Genomic DNA, 23,084 nt, shown 5'->3' with positions numbered 1-23,084 from the left:
TACGACGTTCTACATAGTGTAGAGCTTTCTCACTCTTACACCATTAAAATCTTTTGAAAACATTTGAAAGTTGACGCTAACCTTTCTGATACAGGAATCAGTTATGAAACAAAAATAAGAAAATGATGTTACTACAATTTTTCTTATATAATAAATGGCATTATAGAATATGTACATATATACACTGAGCTATCACATAATTATACATAATATATGGATATCTAATAAACCAATACGTATAATATTAACAACACTAATATATCAATCGTCCTTGGTAACACTTGATTTGATTTACTGAATGTTTTTTGCTTCACTGCTCCTTCGGTCAGACCTGCAAGTGCGAAATTGTATTAGAAAACATGTATGCGTATTAGTTTGATAAAGTTGCAAATTTTTATAAATATCATTATTTTGTGCGTGTGTATGTCCTCCTAAAAGGCTAGACTGATTTGAATGAATGTTTGTTCTTATGCGATTGGTTGCGCCCTGGTGGGTTTAGCCGGTCAGAACGAAGTTCACTGGATAGTCTGTCTGGACTGTCCATTTTCAAATATTTAAGTAATTCCATCAGCTCTATCTCTTCTAGAAACGTCAAGGGGCAAAAAAATACTACGTCATATTATAATTGATCAATCGTTTTGTTTTATTTGGCTTTAGCTTTATTCCACACAGACGCCAATTTATATTAGAAAAAGAAAACTCTGATTCGCTCAAATTTTCATCACCTCTTATCATAATTTATCAAGCATATACACAACCATTAAATATTTCGACCCAATGAAAAAAAATCAAGATCGAAAAGGCTTTCGAACCTTAAACCCATTCCCAAGACAGCCCAAACCTACGTGTTTCAATTTCCTTGACTAACATTACTCATGCTATTTATTCATATCGGTATACACCCAGAGGAGTCAAATCTTATTTACTTACCGCCTATGTTAACTTCGGCAGCCGATTGGGAACTGGGATATAGTTTTATTTCTGAAAATAAAATACAAATGTAGAGTCAGCGACAAAGGTATTATGAACAGATAAATTTAACGGAGAAAAATATTGTTTTATCATCAAAAATATACGACAGACTTGAAATGAAAAAGTACTTGTCTAAATTTTGTCTAGATTTTTTTGTGGCACCTTTATTAGCTATTTTACGTTTAATGAAAAAAGAGTCAACAAAATCGGTTCATTCAGTCCGAGGATCTGTGATAAACAACCTAAACACGGGTAAATTGAGTGAAAGTGATCTACTTTTTCTGAAGACAGTTGAAATGTTTTACCTCTGTTTAAACTCTACAATTTATACGGTACGTAAGTTTTCTAACAATTGTGTATCAAGTTGTATTCAGAAGATGTTGATGCTCGATATTGTTCCTGAAGACTTGCTTAGAGCAAGACGATCTACGCCATACGTCACGCATCCACAAATGCGATTATGCTATCTCAAGATGCAATTGTAGGCTAGACTTTTATAGCTGACTGTACCCCCAAAGGATGGGTTTAATGCAATCTAAAAATACTTGGTGAAAACGTAATATCGAGCCGCTAGTATTATTTTTGGTGCTTAAATAAATACTATGTGAAAGGTCAGTCCTTTGGGACGACAAATTGAAACTGACCTTTTCTTACTGAAATTACTTTTCTATTATTCTTTTGTTTTATTGTATTGTCTGTAGGGGTGGGACACTATTTGTTACGTAATTCAACCCGGTAATACTATAAATTACCTTACTTAATTACAAACGATAAAATAATGTGCTTGCATACCTACTATGGAAAAAAACATTGGACTTGAAGAAACAAAAGAGGATTTTTCTTTTTTACACTTTTACCCTACTCGATTATAATTCTTTAAGGATAATTGTTGTCATTTTGGAAATGAAATGCCGCGGTCCCCTACATGTGCAGACAAATTTACTGTTTCGCTTCTTCAGCTTCAACATGACTCAAGATCTACCACCGCTTGTTTACTACCTCTGCCGTCGTTGTTAAAGTGAGACACCGCTCTATATCTTGTAGTACATCATCTCGCTTCTACAACTTGCACATTACTGCTTTTAAGAGGAGATGGTACAACTTCTGATTCATAAGCTGATCGTTAAGTAAATTATCTCTCACCATAAAGTCTGAGTGTCCCCTCGCTCTTGCCGAGGGAGTTGGTGCTGACACAGTTGTAGGTCCCGATGTCACCCCTCAAAAACTGTCTGATGGTCAGTTTCATCATCACTCGGTATGATGATCGCTCTTCACTTATCACGTACTTTGGCCTGTGTGAGAATAGAAAGGTGATGTTAGATAAATCGCTTTAGAAATTTTGATAGTTTACAGAGCACGTTAAACGACTATATTAAAATTTTCTATCATGATTATTGTCATTTCTAGTATCATAACTTATTTTGTTGAGGATAGACGAAGTTTATTCAAGCTTACTTAGATAATCAATGCTCAACTAATTTCAACTCTTAGAGGAGAAGTACGCGTCAGTAACATGATACATAACTATTGCAGATCGAACTAAAAAAATAAAATCCCGAGCGATTTCTCTATAAGATAGACAGAAAAAAAGAATATAGACTAGTAATAGTTTTTAGTGGGACGGCCACCTGCCAGATGGACCGACGACCTGGTAAAAACCGCTGGGTCCCGTTGGATGCAGGTGGTAACGACCCGTTCGCGCTGGAGAAATTATCGAGAGGCCTATGTCCAGCAGTGGACTGCTATAGGCTGAGATGATGATGATGATAATGAATAGTTTTTAAATATACCGATCGATTAAGGTTTCGTCAATCAAAACTATTTTGGGCCCATTAATATATTATGTACTTAAAGTACTTCAAAAAACCAAGCATCGATATCTATTTAAGTTATTTAATGAGCCAAACCACTGATCATTCCCTAATCCTAATCGTCATTCAAATGAAGGTCTAAATAAAACCTATCCATTTATTACCACTTGACCGATACGAGAGATTTTCATCCAACAATGAAACCATACGGTGATCGTAGATGTATTGTCAGGCACAATAGAAAGGGCATCAATCATCTCCTATATGAACTCTTTATTACTGCGTTCAATTCAATAGATATGGATATCTAACCCTTGAGTTGGGGCCCCTACATCCAGTGGCCAATAAAAAAGAAGTTTTTTGGACGATGTAAAAAATTCCTGGCAAGGCAGGCAGGCTTTTCAGACCTTAAATGACATTTTTAAGATTGGTTTTATGCAATTGGGTACATTTATAGTAATGTTAGCTTAAAAATTAAAACCTCTACTTTTACGTTGTACTTGTCACTTCTTTTAACAAAAAAAAAGCGCAAAATTCTGCACGTTTCACCCATATATGGTTACCCAAAATATTAAGAACACCCACTATAGAAAAGAAACATATTTCATTACTGACTAATTTTGCCTTGATTCTTCACATAATATTTTTTTTTTTTTTTCAGCCATTACTTTCCCACTGCAGGGCAAAGGCCTCCCTTAGGTTCTTCCACTCTGTCCGGTCTATTGCTTTTGCCATCCACTGTTTGTGGTACGCATCCAGTTCGTTGCGCCATCTCATTCGAGACCGTCCTCGTCGCCGTTTTATGTTTGATGGGACCCAGAGGGTACAGACTTTGGCCCAGGAGTTTTCGGGCAAACGACAAACATAATATACAAAACTAAAATCCAAATTCGTCTGCAGATTATCACAAAACCTCTTTACAACAACTTTAGACGAAATGATACCAAGTAATACCCCATAAGTTTCATCTCGCTGTTCTAGTGGCCATTGCGGCCACTTATTGGTACTTAAACTTTGCGTAATACAGTCGAGTAGGCCTCCTCATTAGCATAAGTACGTCGACCACAACTGTCTGAGTATTGGTTTGATGGACTATTAACTTGAGGTCTTAATATCAAGGATTATGGGCTGTAGTAAACATTTATCTTGAAAATGAAGATAGGTAAGGTTTTGGTTAATAATAGAAAATGTTAGAAGCATTAGCTGAAGATCGGGCATAGTGATATACCCTGGGAGAGTCCATGACGATGTCCAGGAGTGTACTGAGACGGGATAATGATGATGATGAACTCCTTCTTAGCGAACTTTCAGTCAAGTTGTTTGTCTAAATGGAACCTAAGTAGACATTGAAGAGACTCTACGCATAGGAGAGTCATAGCAGACCACAAATATGTGTGGGGACACTATGATTAACCTCAAACTTGCTGTTATATCAACGGAAAAGGAAATACATAATATGTGAAAATTTCAATTATTTTCATGAAATTACAGTCTGGTAATAGATATATAGGAGGGACAGACGACAGTGATAGGGCTCCGTGTTAACTCTTCGGGTATATAACTCTCAAATGATGAAACCTTTTCTAAACTTTAAATATTGAAAGTTAAAAAAGAGTTCATATAAAACTCTTTACAGTGGAAACAAGATGGTAATTCCCATTGAAAACAAACCGATGTTTTTGTTAAAAACTTTCTCAAGCAGACGATACTAAAACGTCGAATTTATTTTATGGATTGTATTTTCATTAAGTCCGTTTCGTAACTGTACTATCTTTTATTCATTTAAATTTCTTAGAAAACTCGCTTCTCTACAAACTTTATCGACGTAAGGATTTATTTTTTAAGTGTTTATATTACGGATCATCATTGATTAACAAATACAATTGAAGTATATTTTAAAAACATTATTATTTGGCTTACTTATGCAATTTAAATGTAAGAAAAATGTAATGATATATCCTAAACTGGGTAACTAACAAATTCCCTGACTTAGCCTGACTAACGTACCTACTTATGAACCTCAGTAATGTGATAAGTAAACGTCAAAAATATTTTACATCACTGTCATGAAGAATAATTTGACATGCCGAAAAATTATAAACAAAAAAAATTTTTTTCGGCTTAAGTTCTCTAAATACGTAATTCATCACAGTGCATTTTAAGACAACTATTCCCTGTACCAAGGTGATATAATTGTATTATCAAACAAGCGATAGTTACAACTATTACACAAGTACAACGACACTACATATGATATGTACTCACCCATCAAGCAACATTTCTCCGCGGTTCTTGAGCCAGTAATTTATAGTGTTGGGGTAAGCTTCAACGGTGCACTCTAGTACCACGTCGGTACCGAGAGGCGCTCCTAGCAGCTGGTTTGGCACTATCACTGTTGGGGGGACTGCGAAAGAAAATGCAATATTAATAAAATTTCACGCATACAGTGACTAGCTATGACTGTAGTTTTAAAAAACATGAGTCTACCTACTTCCTAAAGTTAGGTAATTTTACATAGACACAATCGTTAAAAGGAGTTTTAAAGTTTAAGACTGATTTCTGATAACGTTAAAGAGATAACGAGAAAAATTTAACCAAGCTGACGTCACGCAAAATATTACTTATTAATTTTTTACTTATTAATTTATATAATACTGTTAGAAATAAATTAAACATTCAAAATTTACTTAAACTCGAACCAACAAGACATACTAAATTAGATCACTAAAACTAAACTAACATTGCATAATGAGATTAGATCAAAGCCGTACAGACAGGCAGACAGGTATCAATACCAAATAATCCTCGTTCTGTGAACCACGATTTCCCTTAGAATATTCATAGCAGATAATCGTATACAAATCTGTACTGTGGCTTCAAGATATTTCGAGGCGAAGCTTAATGTGTTAACGTAGATTGGGCTTGATGAATCGAGTTCAACCGTTCAATCTTTAGAAATGCTGCAAGTTAGTACTTGAAATTGATAAGAAGCAATTTTTTTCATAGAAGTTTTGATTTCACGGATAGCCGAGTAGCAACTGTCACTACGACACAACAATTGCTTTACGTGTCGCGAGTTTGATCCTCGCGTACGACAAGTGTTTGAATATGGAGTTTCTTACCGGTTCTTCTCCATAAGAAATAAATTTTGGGACTGTGCGCCTAGGTAACGTGCCTGGAAAGCGACCTATTTGAAATAAAAACGGTTGATTTTTATTTTTTAAAGTTTGCAAATACATGTTCTCCATCTATGTCTGAAGTTTATGCATGAGACTTGAATGATTAAAAAATTATTTTGACATTTTTTCACGAAGTTGGACTTTTCCCAAGGATGAGAATCACACGAATGAGTTTTTGATCTCTTAATACCTTATCCTAAGCGTAAAAAAATGCTTACTGTATTAAGGTCAGTTATACTTTTCAACGGAATAAGATTATTATAAATAGACTTCCACTTAAATCCTTATCAAAGCTTATGTCTGCAGTAATACCAAATCATCATCTAAATGTTATCACGGTAAGCGGATTTCGAGGCAGTCACATACTAACAGAATTATGTAGCATATTACACAGACAAATGCAGTATATTCATGTTGGATTAGTGAATATTACTGATACGATTAGATGTACTTTGAAATTCAGTCGGATAATATTTTGTTCCTACAAAATATTAGTCAACTAATTTGGTTGTCTGTATACACCGTGATTTTTTAGTCGTCTTACAAAAGCAGCCCAGTTCATGTATCCAATGAATAGAACACGTTCCCGATAAAAAAATAGGTATTTATGAGATTTGAATAAATTTAAAATGCAATTTTTATTCAAAATTATGATGCAATTCGTAGTTTTTTAGAAACACAGCTCTGTGGCGAGCGCGGTCCGAGCCTTGTAACAATGGTGAGGGGCGCGGGCGGCGGCGTTTTTATAATTTTTAAGAGAATTTTCAGATTTTTCTTCGTACTTATTGTCTTAGTTGATGATAAAAAAGAAATAATAATCGTTCCTAGGGGTATTTTACGTCGGATACATGAACTGGGCTCCTTTTGTAAGACGACTAAAAAGTCACCGTGTATAATAATTCAAATAGAAAGTACCTCAAAATTGTAACGACAGCCAAACAAGGATCGTGAGTGTATAAAAACTTGGGAACATTTTGTTTCACTATATTGAGTTGTAAAAACATCACAGCTAAGCAAAAGCCTTTCTTGATTTAGGCAAGACCGACCACTTATCAATATACTCTGGCCCTTGCTGCTAACTTCAGACATTATTATTATCTGACTTCATTTTCTTAATTTTGGTTCCTAATCTTGAAGATAAATCCTCAACGCTCCTGTATTTTTTTATACTTCCTCAGAACTCCGGATTACAACATGTTAATTTGTTTCGAGTGTCATTAAAAAAAACATAAGGCTCTGTAGTTATTATTTGAATATATATTCTTAAATTCTCACTACCGTGAGAATGATTTATTATTAAATGATGCAACAGTTTACTCACGCGTCGTAATCGTAGCATCATTTAATATGTTTTCCTTGTTAAAATAATATTATCATCAAAAATCTGTACTAAGAAATGGAGAAGTACACTAATATACTTAACCAATATTAAAACAAAGCCATTTATACTGATCGAGGTTCAAACTTGCAACCCTAAATACACAGTTTAAACCGCTTCGATATTCCGAAACATCTTAATACATCCTCAATATTCATACGACAATCGCAAACTGATAACTGAATCTCAACTCGACTCCAACCTATTAAGGTCTAAATTCCACTACAGAAATATCCTTTACAGGAAACGGTGTCGTGTTAACGCAATATTAGTGCTGATATTCATGCAAAGTGTTCGTAAACAAATAAATAGTTGCGCAACTATTGTGGTTAGGACCGCTTATGATCGTATCTCGAATTTTACTGAAAACTGGTTATCTGAAGCTTTGTTGGAATGGATTTCCGTATCATATAAATATGTTTTGGGGTTAATGTTTGTGGTGTTGGTTTATTAAGTTTCGAATTTGTTAGTTTGGGAGATGTGACGCAAAGTGGAGTAAGCAGGAGTTTGTGGTTAAGATCAGAGCTAGATCGATTGTGATATATATTTTTTGTCCAATTTCCTTAACTATTTAAATCGCATACAGAGACTGAGAGGTCTAGAAAAAAGGGAGAGGCCTTAGCCCAGCAAAGAGAATAAAAAAAAAGATTGATAGGATTTTATAAGAGCCCTTTTTTACTCGAGGTTCAATTGGCTATCAAATATCGGACGGGATCAACGGATCTCAGATGAAACCAAAATAATGAAAAAAAAAAAACTATTTCATTAGTAAATACTTTATTTAAGATGATTTACGCAACATCTGAGTACAATACATTCAAACTGTTGGATATTATCATAAAAAAAGAAATATCTTTAGTGCTTAACTAAAACATTAGACTTCGATCAAGACAACACCCTCCAAGATTGTGACAGAGAAAACAACTATAAAAACAATCGACAAATCGATAGTTAACATCGTCGTTTGCCAAGGAGTGTAGAGTGAATTTCACGGACCATCGCAGCCGTCTATCCCCAATCCCGATCCAAGGAAGGATCAGTTCCCATTTTATCTAACATTGGCTTCATACAAACCGCTGCAGAAATCCCCCGCCGTTCGACGCGTTAGCTTACCCCATTTTTAATAAAACAGGATTTTACTAGGATTCATGTAGCTTTCATATTCAAAGTGCTGGTTATTGTTGGTTGTGGTTAGGTGTTTTTGGAGGGTTTTAAGGAAATTTTATGGGAAAGAGTAAGAAAATTTTAATGGTTAACTTACAAGTAAAATCAAGAGGATTTTACTTTTTGAGGCTTTTCTCATTACAGTCTGTAGGAAAAGCAAAATGTAGAGAAGATGAGAACTAAAAAAATAGCAACATTTAAATGAACTTCTTACTGAGTTTTCAATAACGATGGTAGTCTCATTACAAAAATGAGATATATAAAAGATGCGTGTCTGGACTAAAGATGCGCCAAAAAATTAAGTCTGTCTTATTGGGTCCTTTAAATGACGCATATGTCATCTGCCTGAACCGCTACAACATGTCAAGAGTGCAACAAATAAGATTTGCCATATCAAGGCTTAAGAAACAAACTTTGTCATGATCACAGATAAAAAAAACTTATAGGCGACGTATAGACATATTGACACTAAAAACAAATCTTATAAACTCATATAGCGACGTATCACAAAGAAAACGATCGCGTTAAAAATGTATCCTCAGCTTAATAGGAACAGGGACTATAAAACTGCCCTAAAGTGCAAGTTGTTTAGAAACAACAGCTCCGTCGTAAACATAGAGCTTCCTTCTATTACACCTGTTTCTAAGATAACTGGGATAAGCTCTGTAATACATGAAAAGAGGTTGCTAACTAAATAATTAAAAGTACTTGGTGTCAACGCTGCTCTTAATTTTGAGCAATTTTAAGCTTTTATGTTAATATGATTTTAAACTCATAAAATTATGTTTTTAGTTTTGATAAATGTGTTTAAGTGTCTCAAACAAAAGTGTGTATAAACACAAGCTACGAAGAACATTTTAGAATACAAAAAAAAAACAAATTCACCACAAGAAAATTTAATAATTGTATTCACGTATTTTTTTTCTGAAAAAAAAACTGCGTCACAAAACCGTTTAGAATAATAAACAAACTTTATATAACCACCATAACATATCTCTCTGAACTTCACAAAACCAAAAATTATTCGAACGTAGATTACATTGAGAAACCACTAAATATTCCAAGTGTATGAACTCTATATCAGTGAGAGAGAGGATCGAGGAGCCAATGACAGGGAAGAGTCAATTATACGCAAGGATGGCTTACAAGAGAGAGATCAATTCGGCTTTATCACGACTGTGCGTTTGGTACAAGTTACAGGGAAATCCTTCGTGGTTGTCTAAACAATGGAGTTCGTATTGGCGTTTTCGCATGTTCCGTTTCGTAAATTTCGTGTCAGTTGTCGTGAGATTATCAATGAATGTTTGGGTGTATTGCGAATAATTTGTAAAATTAGTTTCAATTAGTCTCCTAATTCATTTTACATGACATTACAAGATGCATAAAAGTTTAACATGTGAGTGATTGTTCGATGGCTAAGTAGCCTGCACAGCTATGAGTTTATAACAAGTTTTTTTTTTATTAATAATTTTATAAAACTACGATATTCAATACGTGGAAGTGTTTCATCACATTAATATTTAGGGCAAATACAAATTGCGACCAATTTTCGCATAAGCTGAAAAATCGCTACAAGCTTGTAAATTGGACTAACAGCTTAGTTATACGAAGGTAGGCAAGAGGAATAATCGTCTAATTGTATTGGAAGCAGGTGAGAGCCGCTCAATTTGTTTCATTTCGACCTTATTTACAGACCAAAGTCAAGCACCCCTTGTTATCTCCATTATAATCGACTATTAAATGATGTAACGGTTTACTCAAGATGAGTAAACCGTTACATCATTTAATAATGAATCAGTCTCACGATAGTTATTATAAAAATTATAATCGACTTCCTTCAATATTAAGGACCCTGTTTAAATACAAGATTTTTGAATGTCCCTTTGATTTAAAATGTTGTTCTAATTAATACGGGACGGAGTTCTGAGAAATGTTCGTTGAGACAAGCCGTGTTTAAAATTAACAAGGTTGGAAATTTTCGTAGCCTTTTTGTTACAATTGATGTTTGTTTTCATGTATTTTTTTTTTAAATACGTCTGTACGACTTGTTTGGCTTAACGAGGAAGTACAGGAATTTTTAGGCTTTTGTATAGAGTAAAGTTTCAACATATAATTTTATGAGTACTCACAGTTAACATTAAGTATTATCCGCTTGCTCACGGCCGGGGGCACGTCGTTGGCGGCGATGCACAGGAAGGCGCCCATCTGACGGCGATCCACGCGCCACAGCGGCAACGAACTGCCTGTGTAGCTCTCCACTAAACAAAACAAAGGTACACCATCAGATATAAAATGCGTGATCCCAGCAAGAACATAAAAGTACAGTTATAAACATTTTCTCGTAGCAGCTACGACGTAGACAAGCGCTACGTTACATTGCTACGACATCGTAGCACATTATAGAGTTTGCCAGATTTATTGACAACACTAAGCAAGAAAACTGTCTTTGTTTTCATAATAATTGTTTCCTATTCCCAAACAATAGTGGTCTACGAATCTCAATACAAAAAATAACTCCGAAATGAAAATGTCCGCATGTACAAAGCAGTTTTCGCTCCAAAAACTTTTCCAATAGTATCGTGACAAATGATTTCTTTTGTCTTCCATTTCTGGTGACTTGAAGGCTCCTTAAGTATGCAGTGTTCCGGACCATTGGCTCTTGAGATTTCCCTCTAGCAATTCATACAACGTATTTTTTTAATAAGGCTTTTGTATTGACGTCTTTTGCAAAGTCAGAAAAAAAAAAGTGCCCAGATAATGTATATTTAAAGATCTTCATTTACACTCTCAATTCAAATAGATATTTTACTTAGAAACTTTTTGACCTCATTGACTATACGAGCACATTTCTGTTTTCGTCATTAACTGGTTCGGAATACATAAATACAATCATTAACCCAATTTACGTGACCGCTTTAAAATAAATTATGGCTATAATAGTCTGAGTCGTGCTTGAGTAGACCGATTAGAACTATTAATGAGAATACAATAAAAAAGTGAATCAGAAACCTTCTCAAATTAAGGTAATGATTACATTTCAGTCATTAGAAGGAAACACAGACATAAGTTTACAATTTATCATTCGAAACTCCAGTATTCATATAATTCTCAATTGTCAATCAATGTGATTTACATGATGCTGCCAAAGTCACGCTGCCTGTCTGATTTTATATATTCCGGTTTAAGAACCTTTCCTAAGATCTGGTTTGCTTTCCGGTCCCAATAGAACTCTTAAATCCTTCACCGCAGCTACAACATCAATATGTGCAGAAAACTAGAAAATCATAATCTATGAGAATCGAAAATTACACCGAGAAAAGAAGTTGTAGAAGAATAGCCAGCGTCACTTGTAAAGACGAAAATACTTTCTATCTTTCACTTAGTCTTGTTACAAGAATTTTCACACCAAAATTTTTTATGAAATTGAGTAAAAAGCAGTTACCCCAAAATCCATACCTTTATAAAAATCCCTTCCCCCGACCTTCTTCAGCAGCATGGGCTCGTGGTCTTCCCGTCGCCACGTGATCTTCGGAGGCGGGTGGCCGGTGGCGCGGCACAGCAGTGTCACATTCTCCAGCTCTTGAGCCGACACGTCTGCTGATGTCTCTTCGTTGATAATGTCAGGAGGTACTAGGAGCAAAGAGATTAAATTTTTAGGTTCTTAATGCAAAACTTTTTGCCCTACATTTTATTAAACTTTTTAGAAGTTCGCACAGCTTCCGCATACGGTATATGCTCTGTAAATATTGTGGTTTTCGTAACTAAACAATTGGCTTTTGGTTTATGGAAGTGGAAAGGGAAATCCATAAATTCATAGGGTTTTAAGTATAATATACTCTTCGCACTTAAAACTATCATAATATGAGAATATTTTTCAGAGCGTAATATTAATGAGCACTTTTTAGAGACTCAAGTTTTTCGAAAAACTAACTAAAAGCAACTTAAATTCAAATCTCAATATAATATTTTAAATCCATATCCAATTTGCCAAATGTGATCAAGAGAACAAAAAAATACTGCTACAAAAATATATACCACTTAATGATATTAACCTCTTAAGAGCGGACATTAAAGATCTTAGTCATTACTATCGGAAAGTTAAAGCTTGGCCTGAGTCGATACTTTACCGTATTTTAAGAGTACTTAGGTGTATTGCTCAGGTCGTTCCCTCAAATAATTCTTACGAGACATCGCGGTAGAAAAGCCGGGGAAGTAACTATTTTTATTCGTACTTTAGTGGTGTATTTATGTTAATTTTATTCCGTTCTATTTATTTCTTGAAGTAACAGGCAAGTAAATGGTAATAGATGTGTATTTATTTATGTTTAGTATGTCACTGAAATTATAATGAAGATGAAGGAAAAAAGAACACCACCAATGAGGCTTAAAAGCTACTTATAAAGGTCGCTTAAAATCCACATGGAAAATGCTCAAACATTATGCTATTTAACTACATATAAAACTGGTCTGAAACTAGTCGGGTAGTCTTGATAAATACGCTTAAGTAAACCGTTCTTAAATACATAATTACATGTTACTGCTCCTAAATTATTATTAATACAGATACTCTACAATTATCATATATATAGTACATGTCGACTTTATTTTTTCTTGCCACACTAGTCACAAAAGAGAGTCAAAATCAATACTTATGAAGTTGCTTTGAACAGCTCTCCGATAAAACTTGAGAGGGTATTACAAAACTTGTTTTCAACTACTTAATAGATTAAATCAGAACAATTAACTGTTGGAGTGGAATAGGCTTTCACCTTTGAAGTGATATTGATAGCGGTACTTGATATATTAGTGATGTTCATGAAATTTAGTACTTAATAGCGTTATATACACTTGTTTTTAAACGTTTCTTGATGAACTCTTATATAAAGTTCAGCTTCGCTTCTCGTTCGTGCAATCCCGTTTTTGACATACTGATTGACCCATAGAGCTAATTAATTATACTCAGACAAGAAATCATATACAGGTAAAAATTGTAAAACTTAAATCGTAAATTTTCGAATAATTAAAACGCTTACACGCTTACGCCTACGCATGGTATAGTGACTTATGATCCAGACTTGAAAATTGTGGAAGGATTTAAGATAGGCCTTTGCCCAGCAGTGGGATACAGTGGGAAAAATTAAAAGGAACCCTTAGAAGAATAAATCTTCTCTGATAGATTGTTTTTCTAATATTATCAAGCATTTTTATAAATTCAGTTGTGTGAAGAAATGAAACCAGCATGTCTAGCTGTGACATACGTCAACTGATAAAAATGTGTTCTAAAATTTTAAACATGACTACAACGGCGCTTTTCTTTTCAAACTCAATAATTACGAAATCCCCGAAAATGTACATGGCTTTCAGTATAGAGATAAAGGCCAAATATGTAAATCCTTTTGACACGAAATATGGAAATAATTATCCATTATATTATAATTCGATAAACGCAATTTTAAAATAATTCGTCCAAAATGTTTCCCTCATTCAATTTAAATGAAACCCATCAAATTCCATCAAGTTACGCCCCAATATTTCATTTAGCTTTTTACAATTCGAAAGAAAATCTTCAGTGACTACCGTCGCGATATTACATATTAAATTCGTCGCCTCCGCAGAAAGTTACGCGTTGGGTACCTAAGAGACACAGTAAAAATTCAATATTGAAATCCATACTTCAAAACTTGAGAATTGAAAAAAAAGGAATGAACCCCCAGAACTAATTTGAGCTGTGAACGATAAAACTTGGCGCCCACCTTCAATGGCCCGGAGAAATAACGTTAACTTCTCTTAAGGTGATTTATTTTTCTGAAGAAAATACTTTTCCAACGTTCATTCGAGACGTTTCATTGATATTGAGTTTTGTTCTAAGTTCTACGTAAGTACTTCGAAATGTTTTGAAGCTTCGGATCCGTCCCCTATCCTTAATAAGCTTAGGACTTCCTCCTTTTATTCTTACCTATTACCCGCTTAGGACCGTTCGAGGTTTTTATTAAAAAATATGTTCCCTTTGTTTGAAGTTCGCGATTCCATTTGTTGCTGTGTAATTTACTTAAGTTCTTTACAGCTTACACCTTTTCAATATCGCAGTACGACTGGAGAGCAATTTCCCTTTTAATTTACGGTTTCGACCATAATAAATACTTAGACGTGTTTAATTAAAAATCCTGAGGGCGTTTACGTTTTGATGGAAACTAAACGAGATTACTGTTGAACAGGATTATTTATTGTTGGATACAATTTAAAATATGCCTTTCTCACCGAGTGGTGTAAATGAAAATTAGTGGAAGAGAGATTAAATAAATCGGCTATAGTTCAGAAACAGTTCGCTGAAGTGATCTTCGACTGGAAGTGGAACCATATCGATTTGATATTGTAATAGTTCAATAATCTCACCATAAACATCGATGCATCCAATCTGCCACTTCATGCTGGGCTGCGTGTTGATCTGGCACATGTAGCAGCCGCGGTCCTCTGCCCTCAGGGGCCGGATCCTCAGCTGCCATGTGCTCGGAGTATCCAGACTCACTGAGTATCGAGGACTAAGTACTACTCGCTCATTAAGTGATAAAACAGTTTGGTCCTCCGCACGAAGCCAACCCACCTGAAAAGAAGAGTCATTTGAACCACATATTTTTAGATGCTCCCAACGTTTTCCCAAAAAAAAAACATGAAACATTTTAATCTAATTACAGTCAAAAGAACTGAATACGATGTTCAACACAGCAAAGTTTCAAAAACATCGGACACAAAATAAAACAACCGAGAAACGATTGCATTCAAAGAAACGATTCCTCACCAATCCACGTTTCCGAGCGAAGGCATTTTAAAATGCGCAAATTAGTTTTTGCTCTCCCACCATCGTTGCAACAGTACAGAATTTACATCTCATCCCGCCAAGTCACCGGGTCTTCTATTTAATTTACTCGAGACTGCAGTAAGGCCGCAGGCTCTTTGAATTTTAAACAGGGATTAACATGAACGTACATTGACGAAATGTAACACTGAGAATACAAAGTTTTTGAAACATTTGTTTCTAGAATTGTGTTTTTAGTTTTGTTGTTTCGAAATATGGAAGTGCATGCGGAATTCTTTTAAATTCTTTGTATTCCTCAAGGGATTTTGTGTTGAAATGCATTCACGTATGCACGTTATATAGGGTTGGTTCAACACATTTTAAAACTCTCACATGTACCTACTGTTTTTTTTTAATATTTCTCCAAAAATTAATTGACAAATTTTACACCCCACTTTGATTAAAAAAATATATTTTAACTATTAAGAGTCGAAGAATTATGATTTTTATAACGATGCTAAGCTGTGAAAAACAGACGGAAAGAAATAGAACGAGCTTTAAGAAATCTTCGTCAATCTCGAACAAAAATAAATAAATGAACAAAAGAAACCGAAATTCGTAATTTCAGTCTCAAAACGAAATACCAAATCACATCTGTAAAGAGGAAAAGATTAGGAACAAAAGCAAATATAATAATCTGTTCCATTATCCTCCATTTGTAGTTTCTCGGAAATTAATTCTGGTAGAATATGATCTATTATATTATACGCTTCGTAAAGTATGACGCTTCCATTATCAAGTACTACGTTCATTATTAATGTTCTCTATACGTTTCGAGTCCTTATGAGCTTGTATTGTTGCCCTGCTTACCCCTATTTCGTTTTGTGTAAGATCAATTGTCTGTTCAAGTGTTTCAATTTCAGTGTTTCGTGTTTCAATCTTTTGCTTTGCGTTTTCGTATATCATTTGTTTTGGCGCTACTAATTTGTGTATCTTTATATTGTTATTATATTCTTTATGGATTTTTGTAACATCAGCTTTTTTATATATGATCTTTATATGAAAGTTTATTGTGACTTTACTTTAATTAAAGTCACGGGATTTAAAATTATTACTTCTGTGTTTTCTTCCATGGATTCAGGAATATAATTTGTCCGGGTGCAGGTGACGCTAACCCAAATAAACATTATTATAATTTATTAGAAGTGCCCTTAGGTTGTTTAAGGGTATTAATCTCTATTCTCTAAGCCGCGATATATTTCCTTTTAATAAGGCCATAAAATTAATAACCCTGTCCCTTTTATTTATCAAAATTGATATAACAATGTCTAGTAACAAATTTTCGGGTGAAATTGGTACTTTGTTTGTTACAAAATTAATGGATACTCCAAATTAATTTCAGCCGAGTGAAAGCCTTTATCTGTAACAAATAATATTTTAACTTATAATTAATCTTGCGCTTAATGAATGTAATTTTGTAAACGATTTTTTATTTTTAGAAGATTTTCAAATTGATTTTAATTAAGCTTTAGTTAATGATGAGGTTATTAATTTTAACTTTACATTATTATTTTTTCTTGTTTGAAAAATATTTTATCCTTATTGTAAGATATTGTTTTTACCAAAATACACCGTCTATTATCCTTGTTACTTCCAAAACTGAGTCCCTTTGTGCGTTTTTATTAAGCCTATTAGAGAATAATCGAGGAGGAAGAGTCGTTATGTATATATGTGTTTTTATATCGATGTAGGTATATTTAATGCTGGCATAAACCTCTGAAATATTTTTAAAATATAAATAAAACGGGTCAAGTCCTATTTGGACTTGTTATACTTGAGGTTACGAAAAAATAGGCTGAGAGAAAACAAATTTCACACTATAATTTGTTGATGTGATGTCATAGCGGCACCATACGTCATCTCTGAAAATTGCAACTGGCTCAATAATACAGTTCATTAGATACAGTCAGTGACAGAAGGACATCCCTAGGGGGCAAAGTTTTTACATTTTAGATACGGTACGCCAAAAAATATCACCGAAGAAAATATTTTTTTTTGTTCAATTCGCTATTTTTGTGTTTAGATTAATATGAAAAATATAAATTAGTTAAACTCCCCCTTATTATAACACACAAGTCTGAAACCAATTCCAAAATATTAAATTATGAGTACTACGTTACTCAGCTCTCTATCGAGCTACGGGTTTTAATCTCTACACATTTAGCGGTAATATCATCTCTTCGACATCAAGGGGCTCTACATTCAAGAGGCGCACTTTATCATGTGTGTGTGTGTGTGTGTGTGTGCTGCATGGGGAACTAATGGCAAATGTCACATTACATTGATTTATCTTGATACAGGTTTATGGAGGTAAAGAAATTACTCATGTTTTGAATGATGAGGTTGTGGTTTGTTTTTGTATCTCAATAATTAAGGGAGCATGGAGGGTTGTTTAATTTATTTATTTCATTTTCATATTTGTGTTTTAGGTAGAGCTTTTATGGTTTTTTTTTTTTGTTTTATAATTGTTGCTTCATTTTTTTGTATTTATTTAATTTCAAGTGTTTTTGTATACTCTACTATATTGTAAATTTAAAATAAATGCAAAAGGAGAGTCTTACTACTAGTCAAAATCAAAATCAAAATCAAAATTCATTTATTCAAATTGGGCTACTAAGTAGCACTTTTTGAAGGTCATTTACATTGGACAGCACCCAGTTTCGCCCACCCTTCACCGCTTCCTAAGTGCTTAGTGTGCGTAGTAAGTACCTACGATCAAATATTTGTATTTGCTATTCAACTTTTTTGTTCCATTTCTTTTTCTTCTTTTATGAGGTAACCAAGGAACCTAGATATTACTTCTCGCATCACTTCAAAGATAATGAAAACGACATCGTCGATAAATTTTCCTTTCCTACCTACCTGTCTACAACATCATTTCCCGGGTACCAAAGAAGTATTCAACAAAATGATACGTTTAAATTTCCTGTTCCCATTATGTATCGCCGAATGCACTGCTCGCTTTGTGGCACTCTCTATAAGAGACCGACTCCCCTCCGACTATGCTAGTAATGAGATTTTTCAAGAAACGAGGGAACGAATAAGAAATACTTCTATAAATATTATATGTTACTCTCCTAATGAAATGTTTAATCAACTGAGAGTTGTAATTTGTAAGAGTTGGGAGTTTGTTTCGCTTTCCTTTTTATGTAGTACTTACGTCAAAACGAAAACGAAACGAGGTGTTTTCAATTTTGATTGTACTTGTAAGTAAGACTGGATTTATTATAACTCGGGACTCTAAATCAGACTTAGCAAAAAAGATCCTAAAAAAGTCTGACGTAGTCGAAATTGTGGACGAAGTGAAGCTAAAAAAAAGGCATGTAATAATTGATTTCTTGATTTCCAGATATTGAAAAGATCCTTCGATCCTTGTAAAATACTGGTACTTAGCTAAATCTGATTAGACTGGAAGCCGACTCCAAACACAGTTGAGAAAAGGCTAGGATGATAAGGATGATGATTCCCAAATAAAAAAAATACTAACATTAATTTCATAACGAACAGCCAAAGGTTTCCACAAATCATTTCAACCAAAAAAATATAAAAGTATGAGCAAACAATCACCAAATAAAAAAGGGCCTTCAAAAAGACGTATATCACAACAGTTATCAAACATCACACATTTGCCGACTACACTTCCCTTCTTGTAGATTTTATTAGGCCATTGTTGCTTGAAGAGCGATGGGCCTCTCCGCTTGCTATTGTTCGTCTCAAGGAGCGTTTTCAACGAATTCTGACGGGTAACATTAATTTAATGCGCGATGGTTTTGGTCCAAGAACTAAGATGAAGAAAATTAGGGGTTTCTTAAATCCCAAAAAACGAAGAAAATTTTAATAAGATAGTTGAATGAAAAAGAAACAAGAAAACAGAATACTTAGGCTAGTACGGATAACAAAAGCTGTGAAATACGATTAAGCGAATCGATTATTCCGAAAATTAAAGACTGTGATTTTAATGGGGTGGCAAAGCAGATTAGAACTATTGCCGACAAAAAAGAAAACATGAAACGAAATGATTATGAAATCGGTCGCTTTCCGTAAAAATAGCGTAAAAAAATATGAATAACTGTCACTTAACATTGTCGTCTCTCGCTACATCGTCCTCTTGACCAACGGACGGACAACCAATAGACCCTTAGGAATAGACTTGATTTTTTCTCCATATTGTATGGAACATTGAGTACATCAAGATTTTAAACGTTTCCCGCTTATAATTTGTACCACAAGATAAGATGACTCCGGTTATTTGTTGCAACAGGATTTGCTCCTTCAACGTCGGATTATCAAAGATATTTCAGTCTTAACATCTTATCAATTTATTATGGTGATTTGTTTAGACCCCGGCTTTATTTTAATTGATTAATTAATTGTGTCGTTTTTATGATTGTTAGTTTTGGTGATGTTTTGTTTTGATTTATACTTATAACAAGCTTTTATTTAGTTTAAGCTATCTCGCTGTGTGTCTGTTTTCAAATCTTGCAACACTTTCCTCTTTCCGATTTCACAGAGTTTAACAATATCATGTATATTGCGTGATTATGCATCATTATGATCTGACATACAACTAGTCTAATGCTGAAACTGGGCTGAACTGACTATTAGGACTAGTTTCTGTCATTCGTCACACCGTGGTTTCTGCTTGTTTTTGTTGTAAAAATATTTTCACTTCAATCGTGAGACGATTTTTAGTCAATTTATAAAATTTTCACGAATTATTTCCTCTTTTCTTAATATTGTACTCTTTTTACTCCTAATATTTTTTGTGAATTTTCTTTTATATGAAAGCCACTAAATGTAAAGCTTCCTTGGATTACAGGATAGATCTTATTCTCGGAAGATACATAAAGTACAAAGAAATCATAACTTCAAAAGGTTCGGAAATATCCGATCCATGGGAAATTTAATATGAACAGAAAATACTGAAATATAATAATAATACACACAGATGTTCCTTCTTGATAAATATTGTAAAATAAATAGTTCGATTTTCTCCTTAATTAAAGATAGAGAATTAAAAATAATAATAAATAATTAGATTTTATATTAACATTTTCATGATCAATTGGGCACACTTCCGAAAACTGCTTTAAAGGGGCAATCACTTAATCATATTTTTTTCCTTCCTAGTGGCGGTACTTCAAAATTTCCAAAAAAAAGTTGCAGCTCTTAACCCGGATCTTTCTGTCCCCAAACATAAAATCCTGACGAAAACACATTTACCAAGAAAAACATGTAAAGCTTGACGGTTTAAAACCAAGACAAACCAGCAAACAAAGAAACGTGCTCACAAAACATTGTTTTAACAAAATAATATTCTTGAAGCTACAAAACATTTCTCAGAACGGAATTATCTTCACGTAAGTATTTTAGGTGTCTTGAAATTAATTTTGTCTCCTATTTTACTGTTGACATTAATGTACCTAATTATATCTGCATTTAATAAAGAAAGCCCCTTGTACCATCGTATAAAATTAACGTGACTAGTGCTGTGTTGTTTCTTTGGTTTAGTCGAGTTTTCGTGTATTGTTGGATTAAGTTAGTTTATTTTGGTATCGGAGTTTGTACTTTGTGTAGTTTAGTTGAGGTTTAATTTTGATAAGTCTTTAGTAATTTTACTAGCTCCTCTACAAAAACTCACTTTAATAACATACAATTAATAAGTTCCACCATGGCGTGTGCCACACAGCTATGGAACCCAGCAGTCTTGGTGTTAGGTTACAAGAACGAATTTCCAACACCATCCTATTCTAAAACTGGGATTACAGTCGGCAAAGATATTGCTCGTCACCGCATGGATAGGGGCCGCTGGGAAAAAGTCACTACACAATGGGAGTCAGCAGATGGACAGCTGCGCCGTGGTAAACGCTTACTGCGTGGGCTGGTTCCATGAGAGACAGGATAGAAAATCCTGGAAGAGTTTCAGTTTGACGAAATGGACTCGATAAAAAAAATACCCATGAATTTTCCGCAAGTTACACATTCAAAAGCAATTTTAATTCTTACACCATTCAAATGTCAAATCAGTACTAATGATTTCTGTACAGTTAACAGGTTTAACGACATTTCTATGTACCATTAACCAAATTCTAGTTAAAGCCACGTCTAACACACTCACTACAAAATTCGTTCCGACTCACAAAATACCGATTAACGAATCTACTAAATCGAGTTTTTGGTTAACGTAATACTCAATCGGGACGCATAAGCACTCTCGGAATCGACTAACATCGAATAATTCGTCTAGAAAAGCAATCTCGTGTCGCATCACTAGCCCATATCGGCTCGAGTATAATAACACTGTTTGTATGAGATGATAATCATATTTCCGGCTGCATATTAAAGATTATACGAACTCATAAAGATATATTAGTTGGTGCGAAAATGGTTCCATATTTTATTAGGTAATATTTACTTTTAATTAAAAGGTTATGTTGTGTTTGTCAGTGGGTAGGGTATTCATTATTGTGACGTAATGAGAAAAGTGATAACTTGGTCGTTGGCGGATTAGGGTCAGCATTAAATGATACTATTAAAATTTTTGCCATAAACTAGCTTTGCGTCAGATCTAGGTACGTCAAGAAAAAGTCCAGAAAAGTAGAATCGTCTAAAAATAGGTCATGATTATAAAACTCTCCTATTTTCTTTTTGGGATTGAAACAGTACAAGAAACATTTTTTCTTTCAAAAGTAAATCGTTTTAACCATAGAAGTGAAACATACAAAAATAAAAAACATAACCTTCGCTTACTTTTTCTAAACGTTACCCATTGAAACATGCACACAGGCTCACATACTTCTGACTTCCTCTTGGCAATCCTAAAATACTAACAATTTACAACTGTCGGTATAAGTAAATTTACATATCTTTAAGATTTTTACAAATCACATTCTATGGAATTCGGTGGTCGGGAAACTTGAACCTCAATTCACAACCAAATAATATTTTCTAATACTAAGTAAACATTTTCTAAGGATGCTAGAATATAATTTATATTGTTATAATCATACCGCACATTTAAGTAATGGTATTAGGGATGTAAATAATAAGGGTCTTCAGATTCTGAGCGGAGCCTCTAAAAAGGTCGATGTAATGAGAAAAGGTTCAAGTATTGCAGTATTTTCGTTACTTTTCGTAATATTTTTGTATATAAACAGTTACTAGGGCTTACGTTCGTAACTCTTGAAGGGTGGGCGGAAAATCTAATTTTTACCCGACTATGAGAGGAGAGTAATATTTTTTGGACTGGACGGTTTTAAAATTTTAACTGTCTTTTGTGAAAATATAATTTTGATAGCAAGAGCACGAAAATATGCATTTAAATATATTATCAGTAGTTGTGATGTTTTTCTGACTAGAAAGTAAACTAAAATGCTTATTAGGTAAGTTAATTACGGTAAAGTAATGTTTATAGGAATAAGCCAGGTAATGGAGTCGGCCAAATCGTTAATTACTGTGTGAAAATGTTACCTAAAGGTATTCCTTATAAAAAGTTATAGATTCCATTAAAAGCCAAATAAATCATCAAAATAAATAATCCAAAGATCTCAACTAAGTTTTTGCAGTGGGTCAAAAACAAAATCAAACACAAGACGCGTATTACATAGCAGAGTATTTGCAAACTCCCGGGTAGCAATTTCCAAGAATTACACAAAGCTTCGAGTAAGATTACTATTCGTACCGGTCCATTGTAACTTTTGGCTCACAATAAAACAGTACGTGACCGA

At 34.0% G+C, this 23,084-nt stretch overlaps 1 protein-coding gene across 1 annotated transcript in view; it reads right to left on the bottom strand.

Moving 5' to 3' along the window:
* Window positions 1-221: 221 nt before the first annotated feature.
* LOC113494097 (neurotrimin-like) overlaps window positions 222-23,084 on the bottom strand; it is a 155,182-nt gene continuing 132,319 nt past the window's right edge. The window contains exons 4-10 of the mRNA XM_026872244.1: window positions 14,898-15,105; window positions 11,961-12,134; window positions 10,634-10,762; window positions 5,049-5,187; window positions 2,116-2,264; window positions 931-981; window positions 222-331 (exon numbers count right to left, since the gene is read on the bottom strand). Coding sequence (XP_026728045.1) covers window positions 222-331; window positions 931-981; window positions 2,116-2,264; window positions 5,049-5,187; window positions 10,634-10,762; window positions 11,961-12,134; window positions 14,898-15,105 — 960 coding nt within the window. The remainder of the gene's footprint in view (window positions 332-930; window positions 982-2,115; window positions 2,265-5,048; window positions 5,188-10,633; window positions 10,763-11,960; window positions 12,135-14,897; window positions 15,106-23,084) is intronic.

The sequence above is a fragment of the Trichoplusia ni genome, chromosome 5 (assembly GCF_003590095.1).
Source record: "Trichoplusia ni isolate ovarian cell line Hi5 chromosome 5, tn1, whole genome shotgun sequence".
NCBI lineage: Eukaryota > Metazoa > Arthropoda > Insecta > Lepidoptera > Noctuidae > Trichoplusia > Trichoplusia ni.
The sequence above is the reverse complement of the archived record's forward strand: the minus strand, read 5'-3'. Positions and strand labels throughout refer to the sequence as shown.